Genomic DNA, 22,917 nt, shown 5'->3' on the forward strand with positions numbered 1-22,917 from the left:
AAGTTCATCAACTGTTTTGGTCAAGTCTTCGATATCGAGCTCAAACTTGAAATTGTCTTTCTCAATTGAATCGGCTTGTTCTTCAGTAAATCGTAGATCACTCTTAACATCTGCCAGCTCTTCTTCCAACTCGTTCTTGTCCTGTTTAAGCTGGCTGATATTTTCACGCAACTTGTTGTGTTCGGTTTCCAACATATTTATTTTATTTGAGAGTTTCTTGGTCTCTTCGTCCAAGCTCTGTACATTCTCCATGTCACCTAGGTGACCGGCTTCTAGTACGCCTATCTTGGCAAACATTTCGTTGTTTTCCACAACGATGTCGGTTATCCTTGATATCATATCCATGAATATTGCACGAAGCTCGTCTAGTTCTTCGTTGCCGTAAGTATTCTCTCTCTTCGTCTCTCTACGCCACCTTGGAAGCAGACAACACGTGTCTTGCCTTCTTTTTAACGTGGCGTTCTCTCCAAGTATTTCCTCAAATCTGAAGGCAAGGTCATTGAATGCACTTCGGAACATATCAATGTCCCAATCACTGCAAGATACGGAGATGAAGGAGATAAAAAAAATGTATAAGTTCTCAGTTTTATAATTCATGGAAGATAAAATATTTAATATATATATATAATATATATTTAATCACGATGAATACATTAACTGTATGTAATTGCAAACAATTGCAAGACTGTAGTTTTACTAAATCTGCAAGTGCTGGAGTATCATTTTGGTTGGCCAGGAAAGTATGGTATTGTGTACTTGACATGAACGAAGTATATGATAATTATGGAATGCTGAGAAGTTGGAATAACTCTACGCACATAGGAAAGGTCGTATAATGTCACTAACCTGATTGTTTTGACATCGTTGAGACGAGTTGTGTTCACAGATGGAACTCTAGTACTCGATGTAGTGATACCCATACTGGGAAAAGTTTCCTTTCAGGCGTATTCAGAAAAATCGTAGTCAAAATAGTCGCAAAGTGCACAGTGTGTCTACAACGTTCTCTTGCCAAAGATGCAGTATGTAAACAGTGACGGTAGTTGCTAGACGACAAGCGTTCCATTCGTCATTAGACGCAGTGGCGTATATCACGTGACAGAAACTTTGGACCTATGAGATCGCGCGCACAACTGATATGCAAATTTGTCATGTGCAAGACCGTAAAGAGTAGGGGTCAGGGGTCATATCAAACCCAGGGCCAAGATCGCTTGGCTTTGTATCGCCGCCTTCCCAAGACCACCCGGATCAAAATAAACGACACAAAACGATGGAAATATAGGTAAAATAAAGACATATAGCCGCTTTCACTACGTGAAATTTTAATCAGATCGGTCGCTATAGTAATTATGGCAGGATATGTGTTGTAATATTCAATGAAAGACTAATTGTATTGTCTATTTCAGATCTAGATGTTTAAAAATAGATAACATCCCAGTATCATAGTTAAGCAAGAGTCCTGCTCGCAATAAACTATAGGTGTACGGAACTTGATTCTTTTATTGTCTCGGTCCCCAAACAATAAGAGAGGGACGACACTGTCAGAATATAGAGTCCCGACTTACTCCATATGCAGACTATAGCTAGGACTAGTTTTACAATTGCACCGTACCGTCACTCCATCCAGCCATAGCAGGTAGGGTTTGTTTAATTCTGGGATACAAACAGTCCAATATCACTATAGAGGGACTGTGCCGAACACATGGCCTGTCATCATAATTTTTGGGGGGGGTACTAATCCTTATACAAGTTATACATTTCCATTATCAATACTTATTTCCATATATCGATCCATCATTCGTTTATTTTTTCGTAGACTAGTTATCCCTAAGGATAACTGGGTTCGGGTTGTAACCCGACCGTGACTCGCGTTTCCCAGACAAAATGTTCAACTTGAAGCACTCCACGAATAATTCGGTCGTTGGTGGCGTTAATCCACAGACATGTCAAGCTCATATGTTTGGTACCGACAGTGAACGACCAAATAGGCCAAGGTTTAATTTATGCCAAAATATATAAATGAGTAGCTGATAGGACGTAATGTTTCTGACAAATTCAATTTCTCGTGTTTATTGACATATGAGATTATAAGCTGGTTGAATTAAAGGCCAATGCGCCATGATGCATGCGCACTAGCTGTAACCGGCCGCGGAGTATTGTATTTTTTTCGATCAGACATTCAACAATGTATTTACTGAAAATTGTTCAAATAGCAATAATTAGATATTATACATGTCAATTAGAGATCACGCATAAGTAGTGCAGCTACAGGTTGAAATCGTGATCTTATTGGGGCGCTGAGTTTTGGGTGTGGATACAAAAATCATTGATTTATTTCATATATTACGTTACGTGTACAGCTACATCAAAATATATTTTTAACCCCCAGGTGATTGAATACTGCAGCTGTTCAGAGTGTACGATATTAACGAATATTAAAGTCACCTAACAAAACAGTTTCAAAAAGAGTTCCAGTTCAAGCTAATGCGCCTTTAAATTATGTTGACCGAAGTAACAAAACAAACACCATAAATTTGTATGTATGTATGTATGTATGTATGTATGTATGTATGTATGTATGTGTGTGTGTGTGTATGTGTGTGTGTGTGTGTGTGTGTGTGTGTGTGTGTGTGTGTGTGTGTGTGTGTGTGTTCTTTTCACAAAGGGTACGAGAGTTTATTGTAAGTTAAATTTTTAGTCTCGGTCATCAGCAAATGATTGGCGTAAAGACTACATCTACAATTTATAAAAATCACACTTATTAATTAACTTAAATCTGTTAATTACACTTGTTTGCAAATTTCTACTAAAATCTTAAGTTCTAGATCTGAATGATGTCTCCTAAATATAACCATGCCAACGATTTCTGCAGACAAGCACTGGGTGATAAAAGTGCAAACTTTTCTGATTATGTACCTATTATAACACTATATATGTTCATCATTGAAGCACTATTGATTCATACACAAGTTGTCTTCGTCCACTTTTGATGGCGAAAACCGACATGTTTTGAACAATTCAATCGATATCACTGACAGAATGATCTAAATTTGCTGGAAGTGTAGTCTGTTAGGTACGCCGTGACGTGGTCACGCGCGCCCTCACACATCGGTTATCTCTCACAACAACCAGTGAGGGCGGAACGACACGATGAATCTTACAGTCTACTACTGGTACAGTGGTATTATATATAGTTGTTGCGTACTCCCTAGGTGTGCAAAGTTTCAATATGTAAATTCAGATGTGAAAGTACATGTAGGGTCTATGATCCAACTTTATATCTACAAAATTGGATCATTCTGTTGGATTCATGGTAGTTAAACACTGAAGAAGTTCAAGTGATTTGTTAAAAACATGTCCTCTTTCCCAACCAAGATGGGTTCGGAATGAGAGCACTAATTGTGCATATGTCGTACACATTGTTTTACTTACCTAAAATTACTTTAAATCATGAACGTGTTGAGTCAAGGATGCTAATTCTTTTTTCTACCTCCATGCTTTTTTCATACGAGTATTTTGTAACACTCCCTGGCATCCACACTGACTAATTCAAAGACTCTATTAAAACTCGCTTATATCAGAAAAAAACAGCATCAATTTATTGACAATACAGATGCAATGTAAGTACTTACTCATAGAAACAACATCTAAAGATACACTCTTTCTACATTAATTCTGCAGGTAATCAAGTCCAAAATTCTCTAAACTATAGCTTAGCATCACACCACACAAAGGTGATTAAATTCAAACACAATTTTATGCATTTTGTGAAAAAAATGTCTTTTTAAAACAAGGTTTCAATCATGCAGTAGTGATAAAATTACCATTTTTTTGGAATCTAGTTTTAAAGTGACTTTTAGCTTTTAATTATGCTTCTAAACAGGAACTTTAAAGATGCGAGGGGAAAAAATATTAGCCATCTCGGTTTGAAAATTTATTTTGTTATCATTAATTTTTTATAACAATTAGCATACATGATTTTTACGATACATTTTAAAATAAAATTACTAACGGTCAGCCCTGATACAATGTATATCTCCAAAACATGACCAAAAGATACATTACAAAGTGTGACCTTTGACCTATTCTGGCTTGTCAAATTGACCTTGTGTTACCTCTAGGCAACACTGGTGAAATCAGTAAAACCTAAGTACAGTGATATACATGTACATTACTTATGGAAATGATTCACTTAGATACAAAATTTATCAAAACAAATTAAGTTCTAACTTCTAGTTTAACTTAACCATATTTAAGAGACAACAGATAGGTAGATAGATAGGGAGATACACATACACATACATGCATACATACATACATACACACGTACGTACGTACGTACGTACGCACATACATACATACATACATACATATACACACACATACACACACATACACACATACATACATGCATACACACATACATACATACATACATACCATACATACACTCATACATACACACACACACACACACACATACACATACACATACATACATATAGACAGACACGTTCAAGCATGATCCATGTTAAAAACTGCTAATAATTACAGTTTACATAGGCTGGTGTTAAACTGAATGTGTTGACATTGAAGTCTGACCTTGTTATTTCTACATTCCCTATGTCATAAGTTGATACCCTTACAATGATATATACTGTAGACACCTAACACCACACATTTATGGTCTTTGGACTTTTAACCATAAGAAGTGGCTTGACTTTTGTATTTGACCTTCAAGATAGAGGTCAAGGTCAAAATGTATAGGTATGTATGTCAAGACATTTGAAAAGAGACTCACAGCTTACTTGGTTCCTGGTAATGCTGATCATAATTAATTCTACTTTTGTCATGAAAACAGTTGTAAATTGTATGCATCAGATCAACTGATGTGAAATACTGTAACATATGAAATTACTTAGGCAGATATAGATTAATTTACTGAACAAAAACAGTCTGTATACAAATAGATGGACAAAACACTGAAAAACAGCCTGTATTGTGCCTCTTCCCTCATTGAGTAGAGGGGCCTCCACAGGAGAGAAAGGAGAGGAGGAATCTTCTAATTTGAATTATCTATGGTGTTTGGATTTTGTCACGAGGTATGCTATATCTATGGTGTTGGGATTTTGTCACGTAGGTATGCTAACAATGGTAGCGTACCCTTTGCGAGTACAGCAGGCCGAGGATTACGGAATGCATTTCCACTGAGTTGAAGAGACCTGTAAAACAAAGACAATATGACAAAAATTACAATAATGTAGTTTCTAGAACTGATACTTGTCTTAGAATCCACTGAAATTGAAAGATATTAGAATTTCTGGTGCTTGATTTTATTATTTGATTCTTATCATGTCATAGTTCAAGTGTATGCAACATCTAATCTATCCAGAATACAAATGCTATTGTGTCATAGGTCATAGTTCAAAGTGCATCTAATACAATATCCAAGTAGAAAAATGTGACCAAATGAAAACGGTCCATTTTTGGCACCACTTACAAATTGTTGCATTCTCATGTGCATTTTTTGGCATCTCCATGTCAATGGTAGGGCACAAGTCACCTTTGATGAACCTACAAAACATAATCAAATGTAAACCTACCTCAGACATGTAATATTTCCCAATTCTGGTGGAACTTGTGCGATGTCATTATTTTGTAGATCTAATGTTGACAAAGCTGGTAACCGTAGCAACCCTGGTACGTCAATAAACTTGATTTGGTTGTCACTAGCCAGGATGTTTTCTAGTTTGGTAAGTGAATACAACACTGACGGCAGCTCCTTGAACTGATTGCAAGACAGGATGATTTCACGGAGTTGAACCAGTGTACACAAATCAGGAGGTAAACTGCCTATCATGTTATTCCTTTCAGACAAAAAAAATAAATAAAAAAATTCATAAAATGTGCAAAATACACACTCAAATTTCAAAAATTTCATAAAATATGCAAAATACCCACTAAAATTTCAAAAATTTCATAAAATGTGCACGATATACACTAAAATTACAAAAATGTCATAAAATGTGCACGATCTGGTTAAAAGTGTTACAAAGTAGTCTAGAGGCTATCTGTGGCTTTGAATCTCTTCTTACATCTAGGTCTATGAGATGCTGAGATTAAATGTCAAATTCAAACGAAACCACTCATTGACACACAATCATTAATATCATGTCTTTGTTAACCAATCACAGAATTCTACCTAATAACAAGTTAGTGTTTATTGAGGGGAAGTTACGTAATCTCCAAATATGGTACATTCCTCTGATCAGGACACTACTTATACATTGTCTAACAGTTGAGGCTTTACTCAATTGCATGAACAACTTTCGATTCAATTTCTCATTGAGCTCAGCTACGGGGTGAAGAGAGATCTTGAGATAGATTTGAAGCCACAGATGGCATCTAGACTACTATGTAAAGAGGCCTAGAGATTGATATTGTTGTCACTTAATTTTGCCAAATTTATCAAAAATTCCAATAACGTGTATACTTTTGATATACATGGAATTGCTGATAAGAACTCTACCTGTTGATTACACTAAGTGATACACAGTTCTTTCATTGATCTAAAAGTTAACCCTCTGAAGGATTCAGAGATTGAAAAGTGTACCTATTAAGTATTATAGTATTCTATGATAATCTCTGATAAAACATCCCCTGTTTCATATATGCACTAAAAATGCTATGTAAATATTAACCAATCTCCTGGAAATAAAGTCATTTTCATAAAACATGGGTTCTGGAGAGTCATTTCATAATGTTACATCACCTACAATTACTTGCAATTTAAGGGAAACATCAAGTTGATCTTGTGCATTTATAGGGTATATTTGCTAAGGGCTATTGCATCATGGGACTCAGCAGAAATAATATATTCAAGTTGATCTTGTGCATTTATAGGGTATCTTTGCTAAGGGGCTCTATTGCATCATGGGAGTCAGTAGAAATAATGTATTTAAGTTGAACAATGAATATTCATGAGTCCTGAGTGTGAATACTGTAACAGTGTAAAACAGCTCTTGTGAATATTCAGTGGGTGACTTGAATACATTATTTCTGCTGACTCCCATGATACCGTTCTCAGTTTATTCCTTACCTTAGATCTAGACTTGTTAAATGTACCATCATTTGTAGATCTGTTGGAATACTTCTCAATTTATTGATGCCAAGGTTTAATACTTGTACTGTATTACTCAACACAAGTACACTGAAAAAAAGAAAAAAAAGAAAACCAATCTGTATAAATATAGACAGTCACATCTTCTGACAATTAACACTGTGTAAATATATGTTACTAAAACAGAAACATACCCAGCTAGGTTTGACACTAACACTGTTGGAGTTTATAAACAAATTGTAAATAGTAAATGATAATATGTGCCAAGTGGAGAATTACTCAAGTGGGCAGTAAATTGTTGTAAAATGAAAACAGTTTTGCTTGTTTTTATTGGCTACCGGCCCTTATCTACGTCCCTGGATGTCTCTGTTTTGAATATTACTATCCACATTTCTCTACATCCCTGGATGTCTGTGTTTTCAATATGGCTATCTGCACTTATCTACATCCCTGGATGTCTGTGTTTTGAATATGGCTATCTGCACTTATCTACATTCCTGGATGTTTGTGTTTTGAATATGGCTATCTGCACTTATCTACATCCCTGGATGTCTGTGTTTTGAATATGGCTATCTGCACTTATCTACATCCTTGGATGTCTGTGTTTTGACTATGTCTATGGCTTTCTGCACTTATCTACATCCCTGGATGTCTGTGTTTTGACTATGTCTATGGCTATCTGCACTTATCTACATCCCTGGATGTCTGTGTTTTGACTATGTCTATGGCTTTCTGCACTTATCTACATCCCTGGATGTCTGTGTTTTGACTATGTCTATGGCTATCTGCACTTATCTACATCCCTGGATGTCTGTGTTTTAACTATGTCTATGGCTATCTGCACTTCTCTACATCCCTGGATGATTTGACATTTAATTACTTCACTGGAAACTCTGTCAGTTGATTTTTACTGAAATTAACACTAGTTACCTACAAATGTACTTCAATGAAAACTCATGTCAGTTAGTTTTTACTGAAGTTAATGCTAGTTACATCCACTTACTTCAATGGAAACTCTGTCAGCTGATTTTTACTGAAATTAACACTAGTTACCTACTTCAATGAAAACTCATGTCAGTTAGTTTTTACTGAAGTTAATGCTAGTTACATCCACTTACTTCAATGGAAACTCTGTCAGCTGGTTTTTACTGAAATTAACACTAGTTACTTCAGCATCCTTAGCTGGTTGAAAGATAGTTGCTGGTAGTGTTGTCAGTTTCTTGTTACTGTGAAGAGTAAGAATATATCATTAAAATCTAATGTGGTATGAATTGATGTGTATTTTAATTTTATATATCATGTTTTAATTTATGCACTTCCATTATTACAAAATTAATACAAATTATTAATGTTTACATATTGAGTTTTTCACAAATCATATTATTATATTAATGCTGGGTGGGGGGTGGTCAGGCTAGACTAGTGGTAAGCTATTTCTTGACTCCCCATTTACCCTTCTCTCTTCTGTTTTTTGTTACCAAGGTTTTCGAAATCATTTATATTTGGGTAAATAAACCATTTATCATTGTATTATTATTATAGTAAATGGAAGTGTGCCCTTTGATTTGAATATTTGTCCATCAAGTTAAAGGGTACATTTGCATTTACTGCATTATGATTTTTTTCACAAACTCCATGTGTGAATTTTGTAGAGTTTTAATAAATCAAATAATCCTAATCTCTTCAACTTGTAAAAACAAACTATCATAAAATAATGTCAAAACCTTCATTTTCACCCAAATAGCCTAAATTCTTACAAAGCATACCTTTGAGATTACACATATTTGAAAATATCACAAAAACTTCATGCATATGGTTTTTTTTTTCGTTTTTTTAAAGTTTGTTTTGTTGTTTTATGTTATATGTTTATATTACAATGTATACGTTTCACAGACCCAACTAGTTTGAACAAACTATTTTTATGATCCAGCCAGGAGTATAAAATTATTTTTCATTTACTTTTATTGTCGAAGTATTTACTTATTAATAACTAATTTCTTTTCCTCACTTGAAATGTCAATTTTCTTTTCTTTTCGACATCTGGCAAATAAATATGTACTAGTAGTATCAGTAATATCAATAATCAAGAATACCAGAGGAGAGTTTTCTTATAATCGTTTCCCCTTTTTTTGGATATCACAGTCATTCATTTTTTTTCTATATATATCTATTTCATTGCACTGCTGCAAAATTCGAAATATAGTAGGGGTCTGTTGGTTTTTATAATTTGAAATATATCACTACCTATAATCGAGTGTATTTCCTTGCACAGCTGACGTCATTCCGATGGAGGCAATGGAAGCTGATGGTCCTTCCTCAGGTGATCCGGCATCAGTTGTATCCTTGGCTGGCTCCTCTATCCGACTACGGAGATACTTCAATATGGCTTGTGTGCCTCTCTGACAACAGTAATAAAGATATCCAGTTTAACTAAACATGTGTGAATGCTGAGTGACCAGTGATCAAATATTACAATGTGTGAAAATAAAGTTATCAAAGTTCCACTACCTGCAACTGGAACATGTCGTGAAACTTTTTTTGAACTCATGATATTGTTAATGCATGATAAATATGTATTGAATCACATGTCATGTGGGTAAATCATGATCTCGGTTACCCAGACTCTCGCCACTGGGGGCTCTGCCTACAAGACCTCCCCAATCAAGAGTCTTGGAAAATGAGATTCTGACTCGCCCGCATAGGAAGTAATTTTTAGAGCAGTGCATGCTGAGGAATACATCACATCCAACATTGTATGCTAAGTGATCACTTCCAAGCAAGTGAAATATCTAAATTACAACAAATAGACCTCATAAGCCCATTTTTTATGACTTTGAAGAAATGTACTCTGCGACTCCTGGGCGGGGGTAGTTGAAACGTGGCTTCTCCATACTCTCTAGACTCTTCTGGGTGGTCTCGTACAGCCCCCAGCGGTGAGAGTCTGGGTAACCGAGACTAGTGGGTAAATAGATTTGTGTAACAGTACACATAGTATGATGCAATGTATCCAATGAAATTGATTTTTGAGTCCATACCCAAAAATCTGTGTCCCAAACAAATCACAATTTCAATTTTTTCTATACTACTTATAGATAAAATAGACCTCTAATATTAAATCAATATGTACAATATCTGATTAATTATTGGTAATTAAACAGTTTTCAGTGAATATATTGTTGGTTGTCAGTTCGAAAAAAATAATACTCCAGTTACAGTCAGTGCAGGTTTAGCAACCAAAACAAACTAAAACCCTCTCCTTTAAATGTAGGGATTTTCCTTCATGAGCTTACAATGTATATGACGTTGTGAAATTTTCCCTTATTAAATCTAGTTTCTATAGATAATGATAGTTCATCTGTGCAGATGTTCAGTCTAAGTTAATAAACTTAACTTCCATTTTGCACCAAGAAATACTAATAGCTCACCACACTAAATTGGTGAAACAGAAAGGACACTGGAAACTAGAATAAGTGAACATCATCGGCCAAAACAAGCTGTACATCTTTGAAAGTGTCCAGACACATTTTTAAGGACCACCTCGGACATTCCTTTGACTTAGACAATGTGAACATTTCGTATTGTGAACCAGACTGGTGTAGAATGAGAATTACTTCATTCATTCCACTAGAGGAAATTAAAATATGTTTAGGAGTGGGATAAACGAAGTCATACATATGTGGACTTTACAACCCTCAATGAAGCATGATGAGGGAAGTTAGCAGCTGGCGAGAATTTGTGATAATGGTCTGAAGTCAAACTGACAAAGCCATAGTGGATATCTGATGAAAGCTTTGGTGAGCTTCTAGGTACAAAATGAAGTTAAATATATGAACTTAATCTAGTTTCTATTACAGTGTCTCACATACTTACATTAACAATATCCCTACGAAGACTTCTCAATGGATTGCCATCAACTACAAGAGATTTCAAAGCTGGCAGATTACCTAACTCATTAGGCAGGCTGAAAAATTATCAAAAAATATGTAAATTTAATGGGGAAGAATTAATAAAAAAAATAAAATATTCAGTCAATGGAAATGAACTTGTAATTATAATAAGAATGTTAGACGTCATATTTCAACATGAGACATAGATTCAATAATGGAAATTATAACACACCGTTTTGATATAGACTTCAGTGATTGGCTTAGACAGTGTCATGTGGTATAGACTAGTGACCCACAGTGACCTCAATTTGCATACATAGGGCAATATTTGTTTTCTGTTTTCCATAGGGTATTATTACAGTAGCAAGACACTAGTCTTACTGGTGATTTTCTTTCACTCTGGAAAGGATACAATTCTGGGAATGTGATGTGTTGTGAAACACTTATTGCCTGGCCTTAATCAGGCACTAGTAGACGTCATATTACCTCTCGTGCTGTATTTCCCAAGGCTAAAAGCCAAAGGAAATAGTTGCTACATAACAGTCCTTGAGGTAATAGACGTCTGCTAGTGTCCTCATAGCCTGGTAATCAGACAGTGTATAATACTAAATACCAAAAGAAAGTGATAACTCCTTGAAAACAAACTGACAATTGGAATATTTCAATTTATTTTGCTACAGAGAACACTGTTTGTTCTTGTAGGTCAATGTTCCTTATTCAAGGTAAAATATACATGTGTGTTTAATTTTAGAAGTGCTTACACTATGCTGTTCTAATCACACAACAAACTTAAAATAATTTACACCATGTAGTAGTGAGAGCAATCTGATTAAAATTTGATGTAGTGATTTCTTTTTGGCTGTATGTTTACTGTGATTTTGTGAGACCTTGTTACATACATCTGACACAATACCATACATCTTCCTGAGCAACATGAGAGTGTTGAGTGAATTCACTCAACCAATTAAAACGTGTAATGTGCCAAACATATGGGTACAGTACTTCAGAGCGCTCTGTTCAAAAAAGAGCTCGAGCACAGAGTGCAAACAACAATGTTATCGTTATTGTTTGGTGGTTCTCTTTCTTTCAATTTCGAATGATGAGTGTTATATTGTAAGACGGATTCTGGTTGGCTACTTATAAGTACGAGATTGGTTTCAGGACAACCTATGATATTGTGTCAGATGTATGTAACGACAGTAAAAGTAACACCCAAATAGAAATCGTGATGTGTGCACTACATCGGATTTTAATCAGATTGGAGTGAGAGGTGATATTGGACAGAAATGGAGTAATGTTATGTATTTGTGGATTTGGCTGTTTTGAAATGAAATTCTGGTAAAATAGTGATGTGAACTAGGGAAAATGATTAACTTTGTAACAGTGTCATGTGACATCCGAATGTGTAAAATGTGACAGGCTCTTATGCCCACTTACCTGGAAATATTGTTATTTGTCAGATCTAGTCGCTGCAAACTATTCAACAGTACTATCTCATCTGGTAGTGTCTTCAGTTTATTATCACGGACATCAAGTACCGAGATACTACCAAGATGTTGTAAATGGGTTTTAGATACTTCAGTGATCTGGTTATTACCAACATGTAACTCCTGTAGTAGAAACATAAAAGTAGTTAGTTGAAGACACACTCCCTCTGTAGATGAACAACTGTGTTGAGGCATAGACAATCAAAAGGATATGTATACTTGAGGTATATGAAGACTCAGGATGTTTCACCAGACAAGGCACTCATAGCGAAGTATGAGATTTAGTGACATCAAAAGGCAAAACCTTAAATGTACAGTCAGGTATGCAGAATGAAGAACACTTTGAAGGACACATACATTTGTATGTAGATCTGGTGGTGTTGTCTGGTATGCAAACTTTTCTTGGTACTTGGGTAAAAAATCAAATGAGAAATTGGTCATAAAGATACTATAGTAAACAAATGTGTAATGTGAAAAGTTTGGGGATGACACAATTTGCTTATTATACTGCCCTGTATTTTTCAACCATAACAAGAGGTTCTACTCGGTATGTGGTGTCTTTTCTTGATATTTTTAGTAGGATCATCTAATACATCTGTCGAAAGTACTAACATACTGTTACAAAAAAGTTTATTCACCTTGAGTGAGGAACAGTTTGGTAATTCTGGAAGTTCTAACAACTTATTATGTCTTAGGTACAGTTGTTGTAAAGATTTCATTCCTCCAACTTGGACTGGTATATACTGTAGTTGGTTATGAATAGCATCTAATATAGACACATCTAGAATATGATAATATAGATTAGATTAGTATAGTATAGTTGTGGAGATTTGATTCCACCAACTTAGACTGGTATATAACGTAGTTGGTTATGAATAGCATCTAATATAGACACATCTACAATATGATAATATAGATGAGATTAGTACAGTATAGTTATAGAGATGTCATTCCTCCAACTTGGACTGGTATATACTGTAGTTGGTTATGAATAGCATCTAATATAGACACATCTACAATATAACAAATGAGATTAGTAAAATTATAATATAGCCACCAAGAATTGTATCACTATGGATACATCTAGTATGATAAAGAGACAATTTATGTGCTTATGGATATTTCGGGTACGAACACATCAAGAAAGAATTTATGTTCATAAATTTAACTTAACAATAATTGTATTATTTTGGGTATATATACATGCAGTATATGAAACATTTTGTGAGTTTCTGGGTATTTAACACAAGTAACAGAATATATCAAGAAACTATTTATCTTCACTTTGCACCAAGAAACACTAATAGGTCACCAAAGCTAAGTTCATCAGGTATCCACCATGGCTTTGTCAATATTCATGACTTCAGAAATCACTGACAAAGCCATGGTGGATATCTGGTGAACGCTTTGGTGAGCTATTGGTACTTCTGGTGCAAAGTGAAGATAAATTGTTTGTCGATATATTCAGTACTTTGTTACCTGTGTTAAGTTATAAAAGACCCTTTTGGTGCAAATGAAGTTAAATTTATGAAATAGACTGATTGTTGACACAGAGGGGCTTTTATAATACTCACAAAGAGTTTAGTTTTCACTGGAGTTCTTGGACTCTGTGAAAGTCTTAGCCAGCTAATAGAAAACAATTCATTTTTCCTCAGCAAAATAATTTTTCTCATGAAATTTAATGTAGTCAGAGGTATGATTTAAATTCAGACCATAGATATCTTTTGTCATGTATCAAATGTGAATCACTGTTTGTTTGGCATATATAAGAATAGTAAAACATTTGGTTTAGTTTAGACTCAGGTGCTCATTCCCTTCAGTTTAAAACATCTCTCATGAATATTCATTGTGCAACCATGAATACATTATTTCTGCTGACTCCCATGATACATTGGCCCATAGCAAAGATATCCTATAAAGGTAAAAGATTATCTTGTAGGTGATGTAAACTCATGAAATGACTCTTCAGAATCCATAGTTTATGAAAATGTCTATATTTCCAGGAAAGGTGTAACTTACTTTTCAGTTGTCCTACTTCAGCTGGTAGTGTCTGTAGTCTGTTATTGCATATATTCAGTTTGGTTAACTTTGTAAGTCGTCCGATAGAGCCTGGTAATGACACTAGGTGATTGTGAGACAGGTCCTAAAACAAATAATAAATCACATACATTATTTTTGTAAATTTGTACTTTTGACAGTAACCTATACAAAGATATAGTCTGCAAATATACAATATTTGTGCCACACTATATCAGCTATTACTTACGTGTGGGTCTGTGCCTGCACAATCAAACGATTTTTAGGCCCCACTTGAACTTGAGATTACAAGTTCATTCAACAGAGGTCATTATGTAGAATCAAACAAGCAGAATAGTTTCTGCTTCTGTTGACAAGAACGATTGTTGTTATGGTGATATTGGTTAATTGCTTGCACTTGTTACAATACCAGACTTTGGCCAGAAAATTATGTTTACTATTGGCGTAACTGTCGCTGTAACATAAAATGGTTGATCTCATGAATCAACCTTGACTGGCTGACATCATGGTCATTTTGACGCCTTTTGAAGCATAGTGATATTTGATTGGCTGCAACCAAAACTGGTTGAATTGTGCAAGATATTGGGCAGATTAGTACAGTCATGGTTTAGAGGCCTGATAGAGCTTAACAATATGACATATCACACAACACTATGGAAAATCCCTCCAACTGACCCCATCATACATCTATCCCTGGCTAAAAAAACATGGTTGCATGTACAAGTAAAATACACATTACTTGACCATAACTGTAGCTAATAGTGATTTCAGTAATTGAAGAGTTGAGAGCAAAAGTTCAAATGTGACAAATATTTGAAATACATACATACACTATACAATGTACTAAAAAATCAGTATGTGAACGATCATTGTGAAAACTTACCAGATCTTGAAGACGAGTCAGATTTCCAATTTCATCTCCCAACTCACACAGTTCATTATATTCAACATGTAGATAAATCAGGTTGACAAGGTTGGATATTTCACTTGGTAACGATACCAGTTTATTATGGCTGCAAATAAAAGTATGAATACCTTGGCTTAGAAGTAGTCGAGAGAGTGAACAATGTTGGGAAAGATTCTAAAGCTGTAAGAAAAGGGATACTATTTATAATATTTATATACTGTTTACAGATATAGAGATGTGCTCTTCCAGAATATACATTCTAAACCCCTCCCTCCCCCCCCTCCCCCCCCCCCCCCCGGGGAAAATTTACAACTGTACCTGAGATTCAGCTTCTCCAAGTTGACCAGTTCACCAATTTCTTCTGGAAGTGATGATAATGCATTGTCGTGTACCTAATAACAGACAACATAGTGTATCTGATATCAATATTTATAATAGTCTTAAAATTGTAACTATAACTATAATATAGTTGAATGGATATGTTTATCAATAAACACCTCAATATTGCACCTTGTACTGTTTGCATTTAATGTTGTATACCTTCTGTACCAAGCCACATTCTCTGATGCTATGAGCTGGGTAAATAAAGATTGACTGATTGATTGATTGATTGATTGATTGATTGGTTGGTTGGCTGGTTGCTTGATACATGGATGGATGGATGGATGGATGGATGGATGGATGGATAGATAGACAAACAAATCAATCAATTAATTGACTGGGTAATTGATTGAGAGAGAGAGAGAGAGAGAGAGAGAGAGAGAGAGAGAGAGAGAGAGAGAGAGAGAGAGAGAGAGAGAGAGAGAGAGAGAGAGAGAGAGTGAGTGAGTGAGTGAGTGAGTGAGTGAGTGTGTGTGTGTGTGTGTGTGTGTGGGTGTGTGTAAGTGAGTGAGTGAGTGAGTGAGTGAGTGAGTGAGTGAGTGAGTGAGTGAGTGAAAGAATGATTGATAGATTGGTTGATTGATTGATTGATTGACTGATCAATCAATTTATTTATTGATTGATTGATTGATTGATTAATTAACTTACATCAAGAACACTTAATGCTGGTAGTTGTGTGATATCACTACTTAGTGTGTGTAGTTTATTGGAGGCTAGAATTAATTTGACCAAATCAACCTGTTCCCACCATCTATCTTCAGATGCATCTAAAGACACAGTCTTGCCTTCTTCAGGTACATCTATATTGATTCTCCAAACTTCCTTTGGAACTGAAAAATAAACACAACAATGTGTAATTAATGTCTATGTTTACTCGTTGTGTTGAAGTAAAAATACTTATTACTTTGGTGTCCTTGTGCTACTGAAATGTACATGGAATGGCCACAAGTATGTGTGTCATGAAATGGACATATCGGCCAAGGTTAATGTATTATTACTACAAAGTGCATGATTTATTACTGTGAATACTATAATGACTAGTGTCTTGGAAGAAAGGCAAGCATGTGACCAAATTCTTTTAAGAGCCTGAAGTGCTCTGACAGAGTTCATAAATGTTTTTTACATTGTCCAGTCATCAGAGTTTTTAAGATCACCTCCCAAAAGTTCACAGTCCAAGAGAATCATGTCACGAAATATATCACCATATTATAAAGTGTGATATTCATGTACATTTCACTACAAACATTTGATAATACTGTATAACAGAAAGTTTACTTGTCAGCCAATGGGAAATTTCAATATTTCCAACACCTGACCGCTTCTAGAAGTTTCTAGTACTACTAGTAGAAGTGGTTACTGTTCACTAATTTGTGCACATTATCAGTGGTTTCATTACTTGTTGTATGACTTCCAAGGATTTCCCTGGAGTGCGTAGCAACGTACTGTTTATATCTAAAGACCATTCGGCTTGTTGCTGATTCTTACAATTTATTTTTAACTTGACTTTGGCCATGACAAATTAATTTGAATTTCCATTGTACGTGATCACAATGAGTCATCATCGCACCGTGGTCCGACCATTACGTCAACATTCTAGTGACCTTTGACACGTGAGAAGTCATGGATTCTTCAGCGATCAGAAATGAAAAACATGTTGTTGAATTCATGAACATGGTTCCCTTTCCATGTTTTACACATTCTTATTTATATACTTTAGATTGTTCAGATGAATAAGCTATCCTTGTATTTATTGTAAGTACAAGATTTATAACAAAATATATGTTAGTGTTACCTTCTTCCAAATTTCGATTTGACAAGTTCAGCTGGCCGCTACCTCTAGCTTGTTTTATCAATGCATACGGTACTCCAACTTGTTTTTCTGGTTTCTGAAATCCAGCTCTTGGCTGAAATCTGTTCACTTTTCTTGACATTGTCACCAAGGCCTGTTCTACACGTCTTCCGTCAACAGCGACGACTTACATTTATTAATGCATAGACTCGGACATGCCAGCGGATTTCACAAATACTGAGATAGAATCGGAATGGGATATATCATATTCAGATTCAGATTCGTGCCCGACGCAGCGTCGGCGCTGATCAGCGCCAACTACGGCAAAACTGACTAAAATCTTTGCAAGCAAAATTCTTGATAAGGCACTGTGGTAGGGTATTAATTATGAACTCTATGCAACTAATATTTTGTTTTAAATTGAACATTCAAATTTGTTGTAGTATTAAAACAAGAGCACGTTTCAGTTTCTATTCTTACACTCCACACTGCATCATAATCAGGGGGGGGGGGATGTCTTTACGATAACAGGGATTTCAGAATATATGGTGTGGTTCATGTTGGTCGGAATTTTTTTTTTTCATTTTTGTTGTTGTTGTTGTTGTTGTTGTTGTTGTTGTTGTTGTTGTTGTTGTTGTTGTTGTTGTTGTTGAGAAATTGCTTTGACCCAAAGACAAGATACTTCTTTTGGTTACAAAGTCTCACCATGTTACCTTTTCTTTAATGTAAAAACAAATTATTAGGGTTGGTGACTTAAACCTAGGTTAGTCGAGTTATCGGAGGCACACTATTATTTTTTTTCTAGTTGGCCTCATTTGGACACCTGTCACATGTATAGGTAAATCCAACATGTAGTTTGTTTTGAAACAAGGACAATAATTCATCCGTAGAAATACTGTGATCATTATCATACGTACTACAAGCTCCTGTGGTGAGTACATGTCAATATTTGCCAGACATCACATCTCCAATGTACCAATAGAGCTATTTCCATGGCCATCATCAGAAATGTTCTTTCCGTTGCTTTCAAAGATTTTGTATATGTTTTTCTTCTCTGGTGGAATAAATTTCAATTCAATTTCATTGTATATAGTTCTGATGAGATATTCGTTTCAAACTAAAGGACAAATCGGTGTGGATGTCTTTTTCATTTCTAATACTGTTATATTTTGTCATATTTTCTGAAAACTTGAAAGTTAAAAACTTTCATATATACATATTGATACATGAATACAACAAATACACACACACGCGCACGCTTATGCACATCCATCCATCCATCCACGCATGCATACATACATACATACATACATACATACATACATACATACATACATACATACATACAGACAGACAGACAGACAGACAGACAGACAGACAGACAGACATACATACATACAGACAGACAGACAGACAGACAGACAGACATACATACACACACACATACATACATACATACATACATACACATTAAATCATTCATTTTCTGGCATCAAGACAAATATACAGTGACCCGTAGATAATTACCAAAAGTTGTTTTTTATTGTATAAATAGTAGAACACCTCTGTTTCTGATTGTCAGAAGTATAATAATTGTAACAAATGACTATAATATGATGTAATATCATCAGACATAAAATAGATCAAAAACTGTTTTCTGTCAATTACGTCTGTCGATTAAAAGCTCCACTATATTTGATTATTTATTGCGCCTGTAAATCACTTCTACTCAGAATACCTCCCACAAAAACAACAACCCAATATTGTGTCTTTATATCAATACAAAATATATGACATCCCATTAACGAGGTTGGCTATTATTGTTGTAGTCATGGAAACCAAGTGATACATTCCATATATACAAACTACACAAGATTAAAGTAAAATACAAAAAAACAGAAAATGAGGACTTTCTATGTTCTGAATAAGTTGCTAAAAAATATGTAAAATAAGTGAAATTGATGAATACTGTACAAATGTACGTAATGAGTGATATATGCATGTTGTTGTTTTTTTCCATCTACACGTACATGGAAAGAGAAATCTATTTCACTGAGACTCTACTAATAGTCATTTGTTTTTTAAGTCTATAGTTAATCAGACTATAATTATTATATCATTGATGAAAAATTAGTAATTTCTCAGTGTTTGAGAGTATTTGGAAAGATAACTTCTTTTTTTTTTAAATATCACTTTATTTTCTCTACATCCTTCCATGTTTTCAAATTGTTTCTCTGTATCCTTTCATTTTCTTAGTAGTTCTGTGTCTGCACCTTGGAGCACTTCGGATAACAGGCACATTGTAAATTCTCTTTAATATTATTATTTAAAATTTGATATGATAATCTCCAGCAATACATACATGTAAATCATTTTCATTAAGATGATATCTATCTTGTTCCTTGGAATCACAGTAAAATTACGGAAACTTTTTTATTTTCTCATCTTAATTTCTAAAATTTCTGACTTAACCTGTCAAAAAATGTGGTATGCGACATCTTCTCTGATTGTCATTGTTCCATTGTGAACAATTGGTCTGAATGTGACCTTTGACCACTAAACTTTGGCCTGACCATGACCCTTGGTCTGACAGTGAACTTTGGCCTAAATGTGACCTATGGTCCGGCTATGACCTCTGACCTCTAAACTTTGGCCTGACCATGACCATTGGTCTGACTGTGAACTTTGGCCTGACTTTGACCTTCGATCTGGTTTTGACCTTTAATATGACTGTGAACTTTGGCCTAAATGTGACCTATGGTCTGGCTATGACCTTTGTCTTTGCTTATTAAGGCATATACAAGGTTGAGTTAACTATCCAAACTTGGCAAGTTTTAGCTAACTTCTAGGCAAAATAACTAATACAGCTCAGTGTACGTTAAAAAGCCACAAATAATGGTTGCAGTTTCAAGCGCCATAGCGCCAAAAGTACATGTACTGGTCCTGAAAGTCAGTCTAACAGCTGATTCCAAATCTGGCAATGTAATAAATACTATAACATACATTGTATGTCTTCATATGAAGACCCTTCTCACTCCCCCTCCCCCTCCCCCCAATTCCTGTGGCATAATTACTAATAGTTAAAAAAGCAAATTCGCAGCAGTGTTATTATTTGTAAAGCGCTTTGAGCACAAAATAGGAAAGCACTATATAAAAACCAATTAATATTATTATAATTATTACTTTCATTGTATTCATGGCAAGTGATTTAGCTAAACTATTTTGATTACCATCGGCAAGGACATACTTCCCTTATAATATACAGAACTCAAGACAGGACAATCAGTATAATATAAACCATTCTGTGTAAAAGAAAATTCCATTCTAACCATATTTCCACAGCAAATGAGTCCAACAACAGCTGGGCTCTCCTCTAAGGACATTTGGCAAGCAAGGGCAAAGAAATAGCGAATTGAGTTGTTTGATATAAAATAATTGACAATTCATACATCAATAGTACAGGCACATGCAAGAACTACACAATTACGCAAATAACAATAACTACATGCGGTCTTTGAAATAACTCGCTCTCTGATACAGAAATCAATATTCTTGAAATATAATTACATTGTAATTGGCCTTGACTTTAAGTTATTCCTTAATTACATATTAATTACATGTCAATTATCATAAAAAAATAACATTGCACCTGATTATTATCATATCCCCACCCCCATGACCCAATCCCCTTCTCACTCTGACCCCCCACCCCCACCCCCACCCACCCAAATACACGTCATTTTTCAGTGGCAAAATGTCTTAATCTTACAAAGATTGGAAGACTGCACAGAAAACAGTATTATTAATTTATCATTAACACCCATTCGATATCTTGATAAGACACCGCGATTTCCACTCCACAAACTATACATGCATGCGCGTGTGTGTGTGTGTGTGTGTGTGTGTGTGTGTGTGTGTGTGTGTGTGTGTGTGTGAAAATAAGTCAACCTTCTTATTCATTTTTGGCCCTCTAGTGTCAGGTAAAGAGGTTATTACAGGTACCGAGGATTATTCAACTTTGCTGTTGATGTCATTTCCATGAGAACTTGTTAACATCCTACGTGCCTGTGTTCACTACATTTTAAATCATACATTTATAATATATTCCAATATTGGCATAATATGAAGTACTGATGTTTTATTTCTCTAAAATTGTCATCTCATAAGTGGCTAAAGCTGCAACTAGGGCACTATTTTGGGCTGAGGGAGAGAGTAGAGTTTATCTATACGAGATACTCAATATAATAGTAAATTATACTAGTTACATCAATTAGTAGTAGTCAAATAGTTTGAAACTGAAACACAGTGTAATTAATGAAACACAGTGTAATTAATGAAACACAGTGTAATTAATGAAACACATGGTAAATCTTAGCATTGTTAGCAGCACCACTATACCCATGGAAATATATGCAGCAGAAAATTTAACCATGGACATCTTTTAATCTGTTCAATTCTTTCCTTGTAAAATTGTGACTAACATCCTAGCCAAGATGCTTTGCAATCTGGTGTGATGTCATTGGCAAGCTGGTATATCAATGAAGACAGATAAACAAGACTCAGGGCTACTAATAACCAGTTTCTCTAATAACTTAGCACAAAATATAGAATGCTGTGTAAAGCAAATGTACTTTGCGTCTATCTTATCACATGATTTTACAGTTCTCAAAGACTAATTTTTACTAAAACCAGACTGGTACATTGTGTTCATGTACAAGAAGGCATGTTAGTCACTACATATTTTGTTCTTTTCCAGCAAAATAAAGATCTGACTACAGATGGGCTACTGCGCAGCATGGTATTAAAGAATTGTTTAGGGTTCTCCCAGCTGTTTATGTCCATTCAAATCTTTGAAAGCACTGAATACATTCTCACATGTATGTAGCACGCCCTCACATGGCCAAAAAATGCCACTGTCCTGTAACTTATTGGCCAATTAGAATGGTCCTTATGCCAGGCTTTTTGGTAGTCATGCTGAAGCTTTCTTTGAAGTAGAGCTTTAGAGATTTATCAAATTTGTATGGAATGAGAAAATAAACTAAATAAATAAATAAGTCTGTGTCTTGGAAATTTTCTAGAAGATATGAAAAGTGAGTTAATTGTTGGAAAGCAGCGAACGTCTTCAAATATTTATGACTTTGAGAGTTGCATTGTATTGTCAGTCTGACAGCTATGAATGTTTTCTTTTTCTTTTCCTGTAAAAAGTGACACTATCACAAACATCATGGCCACACAAGAGTGATGAGATGTTGTTGACTGGGATCATTGAGTTGTGTGTGTAAACTGATTTAAAATGCTATGATCAGATGAAA

The 22,917-nt window shown here is 35.1% G+C and overlaps 1 protein-coding gene across 1 annotated transcript; it reads right to left on the minus strand.

Annotated features, from left to right (window-relative positions):
- Nucleotides 1-4,465: 4,465 nt before the first annotated feature.
- On the minus strand, nucleotides 4,466-17,825 carry LOC144436293 (leucine-rich repeat-containing protein 40-like). Its single transcript, XM_078125042.1, has 13 exons — nucleotides 17,609-17,825; nucleotides 16,465-16,646; nucleotides 15,754-15,827; nucleotides 15,412-15,541; nucleotides 14,511-14,634; nucleotides 13,130-13,272; nucleotides 12,442-12,614; nucleotides 10,988-11,078; nucleotides 9,362-9,516; nucleotides 8,236-8,343; nucleotides 7,097-7,207; nucleotides 5,601-5,864; nucleotides 4,466-5,219 (listed from the first exon to the last, which is right to left on the minus strand). The coding sequence occupies exons 1-13, from the start codon at nucleotides 17,745-17,747 to the stop codon at nucleotides 5,111-5,113; spliced, it is 1,803 nt and encodes a 600-aa protein (XP_077981168.1). The 5' UTR covers nucleotides 17,748-17,825; the 3' UTR covers nucleotides 4,466-5,110.
- Nucleotides 17,826-22,917: the final 5,092 nt, after the last annotated feature.

Source organism: Glandiceps talaboti, chromosome 6 (assembly GCF_964340395.1).
Source record: "Glandiceps talaboti chromosome 6, keGlaTala1.1, whole genome shotgun sequence".
NCBI lineage: Eukaryota > Metazoa > Hemichordata > Enteropneusta > Spengelidae > Glandiceps > Glandiceps talaboti.